General features: G+C 37.2%; 1 protein-coding gene across 5 annotated transcripts in view; it reads left to right on the forward strand.

Annotated features, from left to right (window-relative positions):
* Window positions 1–18,838, forward strand: part of PRKCZ (protein kinase C zeta) — a 149,511-nt gene that overhangs the window by 83,738 nt on the left and 46,935 nt on the right. For all 5 annotated transcript variants that reach the window (XM_074934087.1, XM_074934089.1, XM_074934088.1 and 2 more), the window contains 4 exons: window positions 5,586–5,671; window positions 13,801–13,932; window positions 15,294–15,375; window positions 17,439–17,491. In XM_074934087.1, the coding sequence (XP_074790188.1) occupies window positions 5,586–5,671; window positions 13,801–13,932; window positions 15,294–15,375; window positions 17,439–17,491 (353 nt within the window). The remainder of the gene's footprint in view (window positions 1–5,585; window positions 5,672–13,800; window positions 13,933–15,293; window positions 15,376–17,438; window positions 17,492–18,838) is intronic.

Genomic DNA, 18,838 nt, shown 5'->3' on the forward strand with positions numbered 1-18,838 from the left:
AAAATGAGCCCTGTAGGAAAGCCACAGTGGCATGTTTGACTGAGAGATCACTCAGTTTAAAATAGTACAACAGAAAGTCCTATGTAGCCTTGGGTTGACAAACAGTTTGCAAACATAAATGATCAACTCGCCTACTAAACAGAATACAAAAGACCTTCTTAAAGAACTTGATCAGGCTTTTTATGGTTTCAGGTTCATTAGGCTATAATACGTTACATTGATACGTTCTGGTGTGTTGCCAAAGTGCATGCACGAAGTAAAGTCCCACTGTCAATGAAATTCAAGTTGAATTTGACCTGATGGTTTATTTAGAAGTTACAGAAGAAATTCAGACACCAACTGCCTGAGTTTACAGGATGGCCACTATAATACAAACAAACAAGTGAAGGATTTGTGTACATCCAAAAGATTTGGATAAGGCTATTAAATGCTACTCTGAGAACAACAGTTGAGGAGATCAAGTACAGATTTCAAAATGCAAAATAATTTTCAGTTTTGGATGAAAACCAATGATTTTGGCAGGTCTTACATGGGAAGAAAATTCAAAAGTCTACTCCTGGTAGATATATGTTTGATTTTCATTCAGGATTCTACCTGAGTCAAGCATCCAACAACATATCCTGAATCTTTGAGGATCTGAATGTGGGGAAAGTAATTGCTGATCTGGGGCAAAAATGGAACAGCAACATGAGAATGCATACTGTATTATAATGTGCTAAAGAGCCTGACAATGAACAGGAACAAGTATCAGATAGGGCTAAATGACATTGAGACTGACTCAGATCTCAGACTCTTTTTGTTAATTAGGTCTTTGGGGGAGAGGGAGGCTAATTTATCTTAGCAGCTAAATGGGAGGAGCCAGAGAAGAAATTGTTTTCAGGAGAGACCTTTGAAGTTCAAGAATAGTCGTTTTTGAAAGATATCCTTTTAAGAGGCAGAATAATCCTCTCGTCCCTCTAAGGGATTCAGGTCTACTGACTTCCATGCTATACATCATGCATGTGTGAGTGAGAGATTAATTAGCTGGATTAGTTTTGTGAGGGTTATTTTGATATGTACTATGGAGTTTTTTTTATTATGTCCAACAGCCATCAGAGTCAGTAGTTGCTAACCTCTACCTTATGATGGGAATATAAGCTTTTGTGACCCTGACCAATGTTGTTTGAATGGAACCAGAAAATAAAGACCAGTCACTTACTGGCATTCCTTATTCTTACATCATTATCCTAGAATGCGGCAAGTACATTTCCTAATTCTCCTTTGATGGAGGCTTTCAGACCTTGTGGCTGCTTATTGGCAACTTTATGTGCCAGGACTAGTTGGTAACTCTATCTTGAGTCCTAAGCACAAGTGTCTCTATCCAGTTGGTACTGAGGCATGCAGTGGTATTGGTACACAAAAAGTGACCAGAAATACCAACAGCAATAAGTTTCTTTTTCAAGTGAAAATTAGTTTGTATTGGGAAGGAGACAGGAAGGTAGGGAGTATTTAATCAGGTAAACTTCATTTTGTATTGAGTAGCAAAATAGGTACTGGTTTCTTTAAAGATAAGATTTTTTGTGAAATATGATAAAATGAAAAAAGTTTATTAAAGGATTTGCCAATCATTGAACTCATTGATGGACTAAGGAAAAAAACCTGTTAAGGCTAGTGTAGCTGAGGGCTCATTACATTATTTTCAAAGTCAGCAGTTTCCTCCTACTCTTCATACTTCTTAGCTCACTCCTATCTCTTCATTCCATGGTTTTGTTACATTTTTTGATCCATCTGGAGCAGTAGTCAAACAATAAAGAGAATGTAATGTGACTGTGCTAGGATTCTACTGTTTCTCCCTTTTTTTTAAAATCGTAAACCAAAAGGAGGATTTAGATAATTGGAACTTTGCATTACAGTTGTTTCTCTGGAGGTAAAAATTAAGAACATTCTTTACCACCTATTTGTAAGATGGTCTGTGAGTGCTGCTCCTCTACAAATTTCTGCCACCCCATTGTGCTATCAGAGGCTTTGGCTTCCCATCTCTGTCTTCAGCTACATGGTGTCAGGAAGGAAATGAAGCAAGAGCAGCCATTCCAGTCCTTATCTTCCCACTCTACAGTCCTTGAAAGCTATGACAGGTAGTTCTGAAATGTGACCATTGAAAAAAGCGGATAAAAGAATACTAAAAATGTGAGCCAGCCATTTTCATTTTGAGTTAATGTTTACTAAGTATTCTCGAACATGTTATAGCCATTGTTTTTGATAGGCAGAATCTGCAGTGTGTGTCAGTTCTGTGTTATACTATTCCCCATTTTCTGACTCCATACAGACCATATTCTTAGTGACGGATTACAAAAGAAACATTCTAGCTGATGGTCAGTGCATCCCATGGTGCAATCCATGCAATCCATGCCCCGGTCAGTCCAGTTTTTGTCCTGCATGTGGTATGGAGACTGCACTGTTTTCATTGCTTAACTATCTCCAGCTTCTGGTGATGACCAAGAATCCTATGTCCATACTGATTTTATTAGCTCTGCCAGCTGCTGTTGATAGCAATATTTTGTGGTCAATGGTGACATGGCTGCTGTCTGTGTTGGGGATGGAGTCATTTTTTTAAGTCACTGTTCTTTGCTTGCTGAGAGGTCTCACAGGGATAGCGTAGTGAAATTGACCTGCTACCCTGAGGACAGTCTCACGTGAGGTTACTGCAGGATTCTGTGCTGATGAATTTGTATGTGAGGCCAATGTCAGAGATCATAAGGTTGCGTGGGTTGTAGAGTCTTCCATATAGACATGGTGCTCCATTTTTCGTCTTTGTCACATCTACCCAGTGCAGTCAACAGTCTTGTCCAGTGTCTGCTTGGATTAGAATGAGCTGGCTCAGACTCAACCAAGATAAAACTATGGTTATTGTGGTGGGATAGAGGAATCAAGCTGAGGAACTGGTGAAAGTGAATATTGCTATTTATTACCCAAATTCACAGCCTGTTAATCCACAGTTGCTTCTGGATGTCTGGGATAGGGCAGTTTCCGAGAGTGCTTTCTGTTAGCTAAAAGATTGAAACTCTTTAGGAAGCAGACCATCCCACCCAGCAATCCACAATTGATCTCCCACTGTCACAGGAAAGTTTGCCCAAAGATCAAGAGTAGAATATAACCTTTAAATTTCCAGTTATTTATTTTTTGTTCAGTATTTTATTTGTTGCTTTCAGCATCGCACAACAGGAAAACATGCTCATCTTAAGGACCAATGCTATTTTTGCCTTTTTTCCTTCTCCATCTCCTCTTGCTCGGTATCTTTTTTTTTTTTTTTTTTTTCTTCCCCCTTCTCTGAACCAACTCCCGTTTCCACTAGTGCACTTCATGTCCAGTCCTTTCCCCTATTTGAATGTTAAGTACGCAGTGAAATAGTTAAAGATTATCTTTTAAAGTGCAATTAGGCCTTTAAAGTTACCATTGGAATTAATAGTAGGCCGTGAAGTTCATACCTCTGAGCCATAGTTTCAGGCACACAGCCTTGCACTGGTTACGTTAAATTCGTATATGGAATATTTCCCTTGCAACAATGAAAATAGAAACTACTTTTTAATGAAAGCTTTGATTTTTGTAGATCATGAATAGCCATGTGGGTACATAATCCCATCATCTAGGCTCTATCTAGACTAGCAGCTCTGGATTTGATGCCTCTCTTATATACAGAGACTTGTAGCTTCTTTGAGAGTTTTTTCTTTCGAACAATTAATTTTTTTTTTTAAATAAATTTTAAAGGTACTGTGGTCTTTTAAGGTCCTGATCCTTAAATTTATAATGGGACTACTTGCATGGTAAATTTATACGTGTGTGCACGTATTTTCAGATTTGGAGCTGAAATTTCCAGCGTGGTCAGAATCCTTCTCAATAATCCATTGTCCCCTTTTTAGAAAAGACTTGCCTAAGTTTTGTAGGACAAATGGTGAGAAATCTAAAAACTGGACGTAGTACCAATGTGCACTCATTACACACACAGGAGAAAAGATCAGAAGTAGTTTTCGCTAATGCAGACTAATACATTTTTCTTTTGTAGGAAGATCATTTTATTTCATCATCTATTTTTAGTCTAACAATAGTGAGTTGTATATTTGCCATTGTTACAAGTGAGTCAAGCTTCTAATAATATAAGCTTCATAAATGTGTTTACATTTAGGATTTATTTCTGACTTCTCGAAAGCCACAAAGTTTAAAGATGATGACCTGAACATCATTTTGAATTAATTTGCCAAGAATTAAACATTGACTGTCTTCCACTTCAGAGTTCAGTACTATATCATAAGAAAACAAATTTTATAAATCCATTTCTTTAAATATAATCTGGATTTTTGTTCTGACCTTACTTTTAGAAGCAATAAAATATCTGTTTTCCTTTGTTAATTAAAATAATTTGCTTGAGTTTCACGGTCTTATCACTTTTATTTTTAAAAACCTACTAAACTACCTTTATTCATTACTTTTTTAAAAATAATATCCCTGGATAATGTGCCAAAGAACATTATAGTAGATCAGTTGGTAAGTAACTCAAGTTTACAGGGTTTCAAGATACTTGAGTTAGGGATCTAGCCACACAGAAATCTTCTGAGGATAGCTGGATAGCAGGTTAGGGAATCAGAATCTGGTGCTGTTCACTGCTAGGGCTAAGCAAAATTGTTTCACTTAACAGAATACAGTTTGGCGGTACCAAAACTGTTCATGAATTCAGGAGGAACTCAGCAAATAGTTTCAGCCAAATAAAAAATTAGTTGATTTTTCTTGAAAAAGTCAAAATGGTTTGTTTCAGATTTTTCTAAACAAACCATTTCAACATTTCTTTCAAATTGACTTTTCGTTTCAAATCAACTCAAACAATTTTTTTAAGTTTTTTGTTTCTGTGAGGGTTAGTTTTGGTTTGAAATGAATCTAAACTGTTTCTGGATTTATTAATTGATTTTTTTTTTCCAATTTGGTGATGATGAAACAAAAAATAATTTGCTGAACCCTAGTTGTTACCAGTTGTCAGGCTGGTTTGGTTAGGAGATTGCCCTTACAACCAGTATATTGGACTCCTAGTGGAAAGTGTTAGCCCTTTTGCATGAGGATTCTGTGAAGCAGGAGAGAGGAAATCAGATTGAAAAACAGGACACACAAGCTTTATTAATGTTTTAATACTGTATAATATATTCCATTATCATCAGCTAACACATTCTATACATGTTTACCCATTAAGGTGACCGTTAGATAAGTAGCATGAGGTTTATAGAGCAACACTGTTTCTTTAACTGTATCTATCCATCTCACCTGAGCTTGAAACAGCAAGCAGCCAAGGAACTGTAACAAGATTATAATCATGTGAGAAAAAGAGAGAGGGATAGATAAAAGGGAGAGGCAGTGGCGAAAGCACATCCTCCAGAAGCTGTCATTTAAGGCTTCTTAAATAAATAAATAAATAAAAATCCTGATTTTTGTCAGTAGGGATTTTAGCTGTGCGTTAATGTTTAGAAAAGCAAGAATGTTTTAAGTCACAACTTGCTTGACATAGTGTATCTGGTATTGCTATGTTACTATGCTGCTGCTTTACACCTTTTTAATTTCCTTCTTAGAATCAATCTACCGACGTGGAGCAAGAAGATGGAGGAAGCTCTACCGAGTGAATGGGCATCTGTTTCAAGCCAAACGCTTTAACAGAGTGAGTACTGTTGCTAAAAATGCCATTTTTTGGATAATGCTCTGCAGTCATTGTTTTTTCAGTGTTTGCTTTTCCTGTATTTGGAACATGGGGAAAGAAAAGGAAAAGTGAGATGCTTGTTTATGTGAATTCAGTATGCAACATTATTCACTGCACAACGACCAGAAAAAGTCAGAAGTTTTTGAATTATTTAGAGTCTGGGATGAGGTCAGTAGTACATAATTAATGGAAATGTTTTCTTTTAAATGCTCTTACAAGCTTTTTTTTTTTTTTAAAGATATTTTTAGATCAGATTCTTTCCCTCTCTCTCATGGTTCTGATTTTCTATAAGCACAGTTATTGTCCTCAATATTCCTTGCCTTTCATTGTCTATATAAATGATCTCTTAATATCCTGACTAAACATGCTTGGAACCTGAACTAGTATATAATGTAATTGGTGGGGGGCGGGGGGAATTCTGGTATATGTATTTAAGCTGCAAGTCAGTATATATGCCAAGATACAACAATGTAAAGGATCTGACTTAGTCCATAAAAGCAAGAGAACGTAGCTTTAAGGCTGAGACTCCTCCTTCCTTAACCTAGCCCATTGTGCCAGAATTTTGCAGCACATATAAGGTACACATCTTGGAATTTCATAAAAGCCTAAGTGCAAAGAGGTGGGTTAATTTTTAGATCCAACAATGATATTGTATGGCAGTAAAAGGAATCAAATCTTTGCTATTGTTTGGATAGAGTTTTTTGTTTCTAATGCTCTAGAAAAAAAAATGCCATTTGACATGTGTTAGAGATCTAAGACTCGTTAAGGTTAAGTATTCCATCTGTGGATCATTAAAATTTAAATGAGATATACATAATGCACCTTTTCACCGCATACTAAACAAGTATAGTGACTAAAATACTGTTTTTGATGCACATTATGGAATGTGTTTTGCCTTTCTTTGTGTATTATACTTACATGGTCAAAAAATATGCCATTGGACAACATACATTTTAATTAGAAATCTATAGTAATTAGTAAAATGTTTATGAAAATTAGGCCTGTAGTTAGTGAGGTTTCAAAAGCACAGATATACATTAACACGGTCATTTTATTTTTGTTGACAATCCCTAATGGGCCTGGTTTACACTGAACTTCAGTGTAGAGAATCAATGCATTTCAGAGCTACAGCACCATAAAAATATAACTGAAGCTAGTAATAAAGGCAGCAAACAGTATACCATAGACAAAAATTTGTGTGTGTGTGTGTATATGCAAGTTAAATATCTACCTTCAGCCCTGAATGAGTTTTTATAGTCAATTCTGTAAACTTCTGAATTAATTAAAAAAATCACTTTATAATACACCTATAATAAGGCGAACACTGTAGTCCACTTAATTTCTTGTCTTTGTATTTTAATTCTTTTCTTTTAAAAATACTGCACGAATGAAGGGTATATCATGTGAAAGGAGGTGGAAGGGCTTGCGTGTACAACTCTGTTAATGTTATATTCAACAGCACTGTAGATTGTACTTGTTGATTTACTTGTGAACACTCATAACTCTGACACACACTTCTCAAAAATAGCAATTTGAAATGGGCACTTGTAAATCCTGAATTTTAACTTCCTTGATTATTAGCATAATGTTAAAAAATATATATATTCTGTACTATATATATATTTTAAGTGGGCTTATAACACTGTATACAGCTCAGTTGCAGTCTTAAAGTGCCCTCAATTATATAACCTTTTCTCTTTCACTGTGAACCTCAAGTGCACTTGAATAGGGACGCAGTAAAAGAGTTATTAGATTAATTTAGATGATCACAAGCCTTTGTGCCCACACACAACAGTGACCGCTCCTAAGATTATAAGTATATGTAATTAACAACTAACCCTCAGTTCCTGTTTCTTGATCTGCAGTGCCTCACTCAAGGATGTCAGTCACTAAGTTGTCATTTTTGCAGTCTGACATTTTCTTTAAACGTCTTGTTACTGGAGGCCTTTTGTAGTTAGTCATTTTGTAAGCTATTTAGCCTGACCCCAGTATGACTCTCCATTATTTTTAGTTTGTGACAAAATAAATAGAAATTCATGTCAAATTATTTGTGTTGTGTCAGAAGAAGCCCAGAAGGTCTGAATTCAAATTGTTCTTCAATATTTACATAAAATGTCCGGTAGATCTGCTCTCTTTTTGCCATTGGTACTTGGAGTCTAAGCATGTGGACTCCTCTGGCCCCTTCTGAAACCCAGGGCTTTGGATGAGAGAACTATGAGGCTTTCCTTCCTAGGTTTATGGCTGGAACCTTGGATCTCTTCTCCATTATGTCTGCAAGAAACTAGCCAGTTAAAGATAGAAAGGTGCAGCGGGTATAGTCAATATTTTTAAAAAAGGAAAAAGTTAACTATTCCTTTCCCATACTCTTTATTTGTTGCTTGTGATCTTAGGCCCCATTCTTCACTGGTGCAGAACTACAAATCCTTATAGATAGTGCAGACGGGCTTAAGAAAGATCATTCACTCTGCGACTACTACTAGTAAGGATTCAAAGTGACTTAATCATTTTGTGACGGGCACTGTGTTCCTGTAAGCGATTGATTCCACAGAAGAGGATCTGAAAGCCAAACAGTAGCTTACAGGTTTGCTAGACAAGATAGACTTTCACTGTCTTCGGGCTTGGAACAGTTACATCACAGGGTCTGGGACTGTTACAGTGGCTGCCGGCGCCAGCCTGTAGGTTGGGAGTAGAGAACATTCTTGAGCTGTCAAAAGGTGCTGAGGATAAGGGAGAAAATTGAGACTGGAATGATTAAATGATCGGCATTTGAGAATCTAAGTTAGGTTGGTTTCAGAGTCAGCTTGTTGGGCAAAATGGCTAAAATGCATGCTGTTTGCATACATGGCGCTGATTAAAGAAAACGTACAATTAATCACAAGTGGGAAGTATTTTCAGCTTCTTAATGTGACAGTTACTTTTGTGTATAAGAAAGAACAAGGAACCTAGCTAAAGTGGTAATGGATGTACACTTGGGGTTAAAAAAGGTAATTTCATCATATTTCGGTGCATGTGTTAAGTGACACCTTACTTTTAATTCATCGTTTAATGGGTTTTCCCCCAACCAGTGGATGACATTTTTAATATGAGCTTTTTGATTATGTATTTTGATTACCCAAACAATCCTGCTGACATGCACTGCTACCAATGTTAGTGTGTAGGTATGGTGAGGTGGACTGTAAGGACGTTATAATTCCCCTTTATTAGAAATACTTGTAATCAATTACTGTGATGTTCTCAGAGTTTTTTCTTTTTCAAATAACAATGTTGTTCAAATTCCTGTCAGTTTTTTGTCTGTGTGCCACCTAGCAACACTTGACATTCAAAATAAATATAGCAGGTAAGGAAAATGTGCAAATGTTACAGTGAATCTGTATTACAATCCAGCCAGCTCTAATCCTTTGCCCATGCTACATTTGGTTAATATGGGCAGTCAACTTTATCTACATTTTAAACAAGATCTTAACACACTCAGACCTGAGAGAGGAAACTGAAAAAAGCAGTCTCTCTTGAATTCTATTCTTTATTATTGATTGTTTTTGAATAAAAGCTGTCTCTCACAAACCAGTTTCTCCTTCTGTTTGAATCTGAAGTTGTCATAGTCCTGTATTTATTGTATGGGTTTTTGGGGTTTTTTGCAAGAGGAATAGTTAGTTGTCACAAATTCAGTATTGTGAGTTTAGATCATTGAGAGAATGAGCTATGAAGATGTTTGTTTAAACGTGTGTGTGCGTGTGCGAGAGAGAGAGAGCGCAAAATTGGTGAAGAAATTTAAGAAAGGAAAACAAGCTAGAAATATTACAATTAAAATGAATGTGTTCTCAGTGTGAAAGTGTGTTAGGCCTTTGTTTTTCCTAAAAATTCTTATCATGGCTACCAGTGTAGTCCGAATATGAGCTGCTACTGTCATTTACATATTCTGACCTGGATTAGACTCAGATCCTGTAACACTTAGGCATCTGCTGAACTTTACATGCATGTGTAGTGCAATTGCAGCTGATGGGACTGATCATGTGCATAATAAGCTGCGTGTAAGTATTTACAGGATCTAGGCCACATATGGCCCAGGACTTAAAACACACCCAGTGGCAACCTTGAAACCTGTGCACACTAGCGCTTCCATAGAGGCTAAGAATGGTACAAAATTTTGGCCCAGAAAACCTTGTATGTATTTCTATCTCTGTCTCTATCATCTGTCTATCTCCAAATGTATGCACAGACTAAATGTACACCTCCAGTTTTATAATAGCACATTTATGCACAACTTAATTTGATATATAATTAAATGATCAATTAGAAATTATGAAAATGAAATGCATGCATCAATTACAACTTCTTAATCGGGTATTTTCAAATGTGGCAAAGCTATCTGGCCTCAAATAGAGTTAATTGTAATGTTGAAAAAAATTGTAAGGATGGGGGAAAAAAAACATGTTTAAATCATGTTTTTTTTTAAAAAAAGTAGTTTAATTACTTGTCATGCTTGCCTAGCTCAGACAGTTTAAATGATTTTATTCAAAATCCTTTGGACAGAGACTAACCATAAAAAATTTTAGGCCAGAAGGAAATGTGGAAACTGGATTTTTTTAAATGGAATGGCTATTTCAAGTTATTGTACATTTATTGTGGCTGTGGGCAGTTTTTGGGACATGTCTGAAAAATATTACAGGACCTTTTTCAGAAGCGAAAATCTACTACTATTTCACATCTCTCCAACATCTTGGCCTCTAAATCTGAAACATTTCAAGAAAAAATCAGTGGTGGGAGACTCTAACACATGAAAATTTTTAAGAAAAATGAATTTTAAAGGAGGAAAGTAAAGGTGGTGAGAGATCAAAATTGGAAAGACTGATCTGTACCCGAGTTAATTTGTATGGAGACCAAATTTGTAATCCTGGCAATAATACATATCACACCACTACATCTCATAATAATATGAATATAGATTACCATTGAAAGAGACTGTTTCTAAGTATCTGGAGAGCCAGGTATTGGAACACAATACAGGTATCTTATCTTATGTTAATGAGTCATATTAAACAGTGGAACAATATGGATATAAAATAACTTGATGTGACACATACATCAAGTTGTGACAGGAAATAGTGACTCTTGTTAAAAACTGCAGAAGCAAATGGCAATTGGTATTGGGCCAAGAGGCAAAATAAAAAGCAACAAAATGAAAATTGAAACCTTCTTGGTTTAGCTTCTATCTGTGAATATACGGGTGGTACATTTAGAGTATCCTTTTCTGAGAGGCATTCTAATAATTGCAGGAAAACAGGCATAAACTCTGAATTGTCTATTTATTCAAAAAGAATAGGAGATGTTTCTCTTGCAGGGTAGTGACCCAGTCCTGCTAACCCTTGGTGCAAATAGTCCCCTTGACATAAAATCTGTAGACTTGAAACCAGGTTAGGATGATCTCTAAATGAAACCTACATTGCCATTAATGAACTCCTTCACATTAATAATACATATATTATGTCACAGAGATGTGGTACATTGCTGCAAAGTGGGAATGCTCAACATTCAAGGGTTTTGAGGAGAATTTTTGCTTTGTTTCGGGGTTTGGTTTTTTTGCATTTAATTAAACTATATCCTAAGTCCCTTCTTAGTGGCTTGCAGGAAAAACACCACAGAATCCTAGGACTGGAAGGGGGACCTGAAGAAGTCTTCTAGTCCAGTCCCCTGCAGTCAAGGCAGGACAGAGTGTTCTCTAGTCCATGCCTGACAAATAGTAGTTCTTCTGCTCTACTCCAAGCTGATTAGGCCTCAACTAGAGTATTGTGTCCAGTTCTGAGTGCCACATTTCAGAAAGGATGTGGACATACTGGAGAAAGTCCAGAGAAGAGCAACAAAAATGATAAAAGGTCTAGAAAACATGTTAGTTATGCACCTTGGATACTACAAGGTGTCTATTGTTTAAACTGCTTGCGTTAGAAAATATTTCATCGCAAGATACTTGTTGGAAGCCTATATTTCAACACATGCTCCGCTATCAAAGGTCCCATAGCGCTGTGAAACTATTTCTCACTATATCTCTCTCACCATTGCTCCACTGACACACAGGTTCTAAGGCAGTGGTTCTCAAACTTTTGTACTGGTGCCCCCTTTCACGTAGCAAGCCTCTGAGTGTGACCCCCCCCCCCTCAATAAATTAAAAATACTTTAAAAAATATTTAACGCTATTCTACATGCTGGAGGTGAAGTGGGGTTTGGGGTGGAGGCTGACAGCTCGCGACCACCCATGTAATAACTTCAGGGGTCACAACCTTCAGTTTGAGAACCCCTGTTCTAAGGTCATGCAATGGCAAAAGCTGCAATCAGACCCTAGGAGTCCTGACTCCTGTTCTGTGCATATGGTCATAGCCCATATACCCTCCCCAGTTCTTGTATCAGAAGCGTTTCCATTGACTGGCCTGGCTTGGAGTATAAGAAGTCTGAGAAAGTATAATCCCAGTGCTTGTAAACCATACATTTTAAAGCCTGCCTCCATTAGGCACTCTGCCCCTTTGAAAATATATATAACAGCTTATTTTGTAATGGAATGCTATTTAAAATAAATATATTGATTGCAAACATGCCTTTTTTCTACTGGGTAAAATGGCAAAATTTAGCCATGCTGATGTGTTCCAGTATCAGCTAAACTACTATGTTCGTTTCCAGGCATTAGGAAAAATACTGACAAATCTCTAGTGTTGGTTTATGTGGACAGGGGAGACGTATTAAACTTATAAGTGGAACAGCCTGTGTCCAGTACTCCAGTTAGAATCTTGTTCATTTCTTTATAATTTCTCTATATACATGCGGTAGAAATTTATCAAATGTCAGCTCAGCAGTGCAAAAAAGCCCCCCTGCCGTGGTCTTAAGAAACTCCTTTGAGGACCCTTGCGTAACAAGTTGATGTATAGAAGTTCTCTGATCATCCCCTTTGATTTTTGATGAAGCAGCTCTGGGAATTCTTCTTTTATATCTGAAGTGCAATAAGAATCAAAATGCTAATTGAAACTTGTTGAGCCTCAGTGCTTGTTGTTGAACAGTTATACTCCAGCATCTGGATAAAACAAAAAAACTCTGAATTAAATATGGGAGAATATTAATACAGTGCTATCCAAGGAATGCATTAACCTCTGTTTTCACAGGCTTATTTCTTAACCATGAAATTGTCCATAAGCTGAAATTTTTCACACATCAGTCCAAGGAGTGAATTTTTAACAATTTGTGGGGAAGTGAAAATTTATTTGGCTATTGGAAAGGTTAATGCTGTCTCAGCCTTGTGCACCTGCTGTCCATAAACCGTCTTATTCATACAGGGCCGTAGCTGAGCATAATGTTTTATGGCCAAATATGAAATACAATCCATGCCTCAAGAGACTTGGTCAATGTCAATTAAACCTTACTTATTTTGTTCTACAGACTTGCAGTATTCTCTCCTCAAACTAAATGTGCCTATGGACTATTGTGCCTTCTGTTATGATGCTCCATACACTTAAGATACTCTTTTCCTGAAGTGTGACAAGCAATCTTGCTCTACAACCTCAAACTCTCCTAGAAATATATTTTTCAGTATCTTACACCAAATGCCATCTGCCTTTGCTCTTATGGCTCACCTCGTAATCACTTAATTTAGTTCATGTTTTGTTATTTCACAATGTAATTGACAAACAGAAAATACATTTTTAAGTTTTCTAATTTAGGTGTTAAGCTCTTCTTCCCAGAAACCTAGTCTTAATACATGCCTTTAAAATGTCGTGCACACTAATGGCTATAAAAGAATAATACTAACAGCCCAAGTTTTGCATGCAAATTGCTGGTGTAGCAATGCACAATAGGTGTACTTCTGCTTTTACGGACACAATCAACTTTGTTTTTGAAGTATTGGGTACAGTGCCTAAAATCAGAAGCAGTATTTGAATAAAGTTTTGAAGATGCACCCTCAGGTGAGTCACGTCAATAAAAGACATGTTTCTGATTAATATAAATTCTTGAAGCATTGTGAAATAGTTTCTTTTGGCTGGTAGCTATGACTATATAGAGAAGAATTGTTAGAGGTCTAAAACTTGAAGATAATTATACTTCTTGCTTTTTAGAGAGCATATTGTGGCCAGTGCAGTGAAAGGATATGGGGTCTCGGAAGGCAAGGCTACAAGTGTATCAACTGCAAATTGCTGGTCCATAAACGCTGTCACATACTTGTTCCACTGACCTGCAAAAGGCATATGGTAAGTTTGTATTCTATATAAAGCTAATGTGTTTTACCACCTCCATGTGCGTTATTTCCAAAGAGTTATTTCCTAACTAACAAAATGTTGTTCATGTAGGCAGGTCACCAGGTTTGTAACACATGCTGGTATCGTGAACACAGTTCGTGAGCTATCCGTTTAGTAAATGGAGAAGGGGAGGGAGTGTTTTGTGATCAATGAAAACAAAGTGAGGAACGGAGACCTTTGTGCTGTGAATAAATACAAACAGACTTGGATTTGAAGTTCTTATTAGTTCACAAAAAAAGTATTTATTTCACAGATATAAGAACAATATAGTTTGAAAAAACGTTTTCGTTTGCATCCTCTGTCTCATGGGAAGTTCTGCAGAACTAAGAAGCTCTCTTTTGTTTTTACGTCTCCATTTGTCACTCAGACATCTCCCCTGGGTCCTGCTGCCATTTTAAACTCAATCTATTAAATACTCACCTTCTCCTGATCTGTCTACCCATATTCCTTATCTATTTGTATTGACAACTCCAGTATTCTTTCAATCGTAGACTCAAAACTTTGGTGTCCCCTTCGTCCAATTCCCAGCCTCCTCCAAATCTGTCCTGTATTCACTATTACTAGTTACTTTGGTTTCTTCCTCTTTAATATCAACCAGATCCATCTTTTCCTCACCATTCCAGCTGCTGAAACACTTTTTGCATATCTTGCCTTGATTACTTGATTCTTTGCCATCCTGTTCATTCCTGCGTATGTGGAGATTGTATTTGAGTCAAACATACTTGTTGCTATATCTGCTCTAACAGTTCTGCATGTCTTATGTTAATGGTTGGGAACTCATTACAAAAAGAAAACTAAAACTTTTATGTCCTTTTATTAATGAATGCAAGACCTTTTGGAACAGTGACAGTATTTCTTATTTTTAGCCAGGGCAGGGAATATGCTGATGCTTTAGACTGCCTATATAAATTCACACTAAACATGGATACTTTTTATAAGGAATGGCTGCAGTTTCAAATGATAGTCTCCGAAATCTTTAATTCTGTTTGTGTGTATTTTACAGTAAAATATGCTGGATTTCGTTTTAAAAGAGAATTATTTAAATATGAGATTTGTTTACACTGCACTGTGCAGGGAGAAGATGGACTTTCTGTAGAGGCTTGTTATAATTCATTACAAACCATTCATGTTCTGATAAGTATCCGTAATAACCCACTACCTGTCCTGGAAGCTTCAAGTGTAAATTTCTAGCTATAAATTATTTATATAACAAGACAAACTTGTTTAAAACCTTTAGGAAGCCATATTCAGATGGCATAAACAGATTACCTTAATTGATGGATATTTTTTCTGTAAATTCTGTATTTTGCCAGGATTCGGTCATGCCTTCCCAGGAACCTCAGTTAGATGATAAAAATGATGAAGTTGACCTCCCCTCTGAAGAAACTGATGGAAGTAGGTATTTTCCCCAGTAATGTGCAGTTGATATACTTGTGCTTTTGGCTGTAACTATAGTCATAATAGGAACCATGATGCTAACTCTCAGTGCTACCATTATTAGTAATAGTAATTTTTAGTACGTTTGCCATGTTGGTTCCAGAATATGTGAGACACAAGGTACATGACGTAATATCTTTCATTGGATCAAATTCTGTTTGTGAAAGGTACAAGCTTTCAAAGTACACAGAGCTCTTCTTCAGGACTGGGGAAGGAAATTGGAGTGTCTGAACTAAATACAAGTTTGGGATACATTAAGACTCATGGTGTAGGAGGACATTGGAAATGGAGTGGGCGATAAAGGTTAGACAATATTATACAAAAAGGGTTTGAAGTGGCCCATTAGAGGTTAGCAAGCAGGCGTGTATTATAAATTGTTGTAATGAGCCATGAAACCAGTGTCTAGCAGTGTTCTGAATTTAAGTTTCTAGCAGGAGCAATGGAAGCTCCCTAAAAGTGGGTGGGAGGGTCACCAGTGCCCCAACCATGGCCACGCTGCCTCTTGCCTCGAGGCCCCATCCTCTGCTCGCTCCTCCCTCCCTCCCTCCCCCTTGCCCTTATGACTGGTAAAAATTGATGGGACCATGGCCCCTGGTTCCCCTCTATTCTGGAGCCCCTGGTTTTTAGCCTTGCTTTTTGAAGTTTCTGTGCAAGCTTCCTTTGAGGACGTGTATTGGAAGATCAATTACGGAGTGATAGCTTTGTGAAAAGTGCTTGCCAACAGGTGAGAGTGTTTTCATCATTTTTCTGTGAGAGTTCATTTGAGAGCATTCTGATTGTTTGGTTTCACCCACTTAGTTGCTGAGGCATTTGATATACTGATGAAATACACCATGTTGTGATAGGCAAGTATAGGATATATGATTCTTGCAAGGTGTGTTGTGAGGGGCATTGATCATTGTAGCAGTGAAGTATGTCTGCAAGTTTTGCATCTGTTTTATGGCAGGGTCTGATGCCACTTTGAGTTGGTGTGTCCTGGTCTGTGGGGAGCTTGCGTCTGATGGTGAGATTGGCGTGATTAGGGAGTTGTTTGAAGGCCAGAAGAGGGGGTTCAGGAAAGTTTTCTTTCAGGAAGTGATCCCCATCAAATATGAGTTGTAGTTATTTGATACCCTGTATGGGTTCCAGTGTGGTTTGATAGGTGACAACTAGGTGTGTGTAGTTAGTGGGTTTTTTCTGTACTGAAGCAGATTCTCCTCGGGTATTTGGGGGCCCTTTCCGTGATGCAATCTACTTCTCTGATGGAGTGTAAATTGGTCCAATAAAAGATATAACCTCACCTACCTTGTGTCTCTAATAATTTGTAATACAGTAGTGCCTCATGGATCAGGACTCCATCGTGCTAGGTATTATATACACATGTAATAGAGTCCTTGTCCCAAAAATCTTGCCATGCACTCTGCCTCAGTTGACCTATGTGTAAAATGTGGGTTGTAAGGCTGAATCAGTTACTGTTTGTAGAGCATTTTAAGGATCACAATTGAGGGTGCTGTAGAAATGTATAAAGGTGTTTAAGGTTTGGGGGTGGGTTGGGGTAGTTTTTTTTTTTCCACAAATTTTAGAGCCTACAACTTGTAAATTTGTTATAAATATACATTGCTAGTGAACTTGGTAACATTTGCAAGGAGTACAGAGGCAGCTGAGTATGTTACAGAAAGTGAGATCTTTAGCCTTCAGGTTAGGGTGCCTGACTATTTATTTATATATTAAGATGTCTGTAACCACTCCTAGCTCACGGCTCCTCTACTGAAGAGGACTGGATAGGACACTCTGGGCCTGTCACACATGGTTCAGCAAGTTAAAGGGTTTGCTGTTAAGTGCCAAAAGGCTCCTCTTCCCCTATTCCAATGTTGACCCCTCTTCAGCACCTTTAGTATGTGCTATCAAGATTATGACAACTAAGGGAAAGAATCCTACCTAAATGTCCCATGGGGCAAAGTAAACTGATTTTATGATTTTTCTACTATGTGCAGGATAGTTTTGGCAATCTACTTGTTCTGTTTATCCACTTTGTCTTGCAGTACCTTATATTCCTTCAACCCGGAAACATGACAACATTAAAGATGACTCTGAGGTATTTTAAAAATTATTTTTAAATTAATATTTACATTTTCTGTACATAATGTAGCTATAGTTTATAGACAGTGTTTTCTTCTTATTGTGTGTATCCTTTTTTTCCAGTAAAGGAAATCTGGGTCTCCCAAAATCAAGCATTTAGTGATTTAATGGATTTCTCAGACTTTCTTTTGTTTTCTGTTTATATTGTCTCGATCACAAAGTGTGAAAGACTTTATTTCCCCATTCATATTGGAACAACTATGATTTATCTGAGGGTTGCAATTTATTGGTCCTTGCCTCTGAATTAGCAGCTTACAGTGGTTTAACATTATTTCAGTTCTTTGCTGTTCTCCTCTCTAATGCATGTACACTGCTTATCACCCTCAGGCCACCCCTCCACAGACTAAAATTATGAATCTTGGTCCAGTGTTACTGACAATGTAAGTCATTAACTATCCGGTTTGCTCTGAAATTTTGCAGATAAATAATACACACTCAACTATAAAGGGCCCTGAAGAAATAAAAGTAGAAAAATGTATGCGTACGTTTTATTTTTTAGTTCTTTTGTAGAGGGTCTAGCAGCATCTCTGCAGACTAAGAATGTTATTCCCTTGGAGCACTTTGACAAATCCCAGTGCACTTTAAATAAGCCTAACGGGCTTCAAAACAATAGTTTTAAAAATGCTTCGGCATATTTAAAATAAATAAGAAGCACTTTACAAAGCATTACCAGGTTGGTTTCCCCCTTTCAACAAAACTGCACCATCTGTTCTCCACTACACTCACTGCCACTGCCAGTAATCCACACATGAGTGGTTCTGGTTATTGCATAGATTGCCTTGCTGTCAATCATATATGTTTTTAAGAATCATCTTAAGTAAACACTGAGAGACTAAAATGTGTACATTGGGATGACTACAGAAAATTTAGTCTCATTTTCTGAAATGAGGAAAGGAGTACTTGTGGCACCTGAAATGGATGGTTATTTGTATTGCAGTAGTACCAAAAGGTCCAATCAAAATTTAGGTCCTCTTGTGCTAGGTGCTGTACTAATGTATAGGAAGACACCTGGCCCCTACCCTAATCAGCTGTTCCCATTTTTTCCACCTTGTAGATGAGTGCTACTAAACTGAAATAGCATATCCTGCGCAGAGAGGATGTGGCATGCTGGAACCTTGCTGACTACAATCTTTAAGCTCAATGCAATCTCTTTTAATAACAGTCAATCCTAGATCAAGACTCCTTATATAAACACTTCCCATAGATCGGCAGAACCTTGATCTGGCTACAAGTACAGTAGTATGAGGTCAAATAAAAATAGAAATGAAAATGTGTTGAAGCATTGTAAATGTTGGTAACAGGT

The sequence above is a fragment of the Natator depressus genome, chromosome 18 (genome assembly GCF_965152275.1).
Source record: "Natator depressus isolate rNatDep1 chromosome 18, rNatDep2.hap1, whole genome shotgun sequence".
In the NCBI taxonomy this organism is placed as follows: domain Eukaryota; kingdom Metazoa; phylum Chordata; order Testudines; family Cheloniidae; genus Natator; species Natator depressus.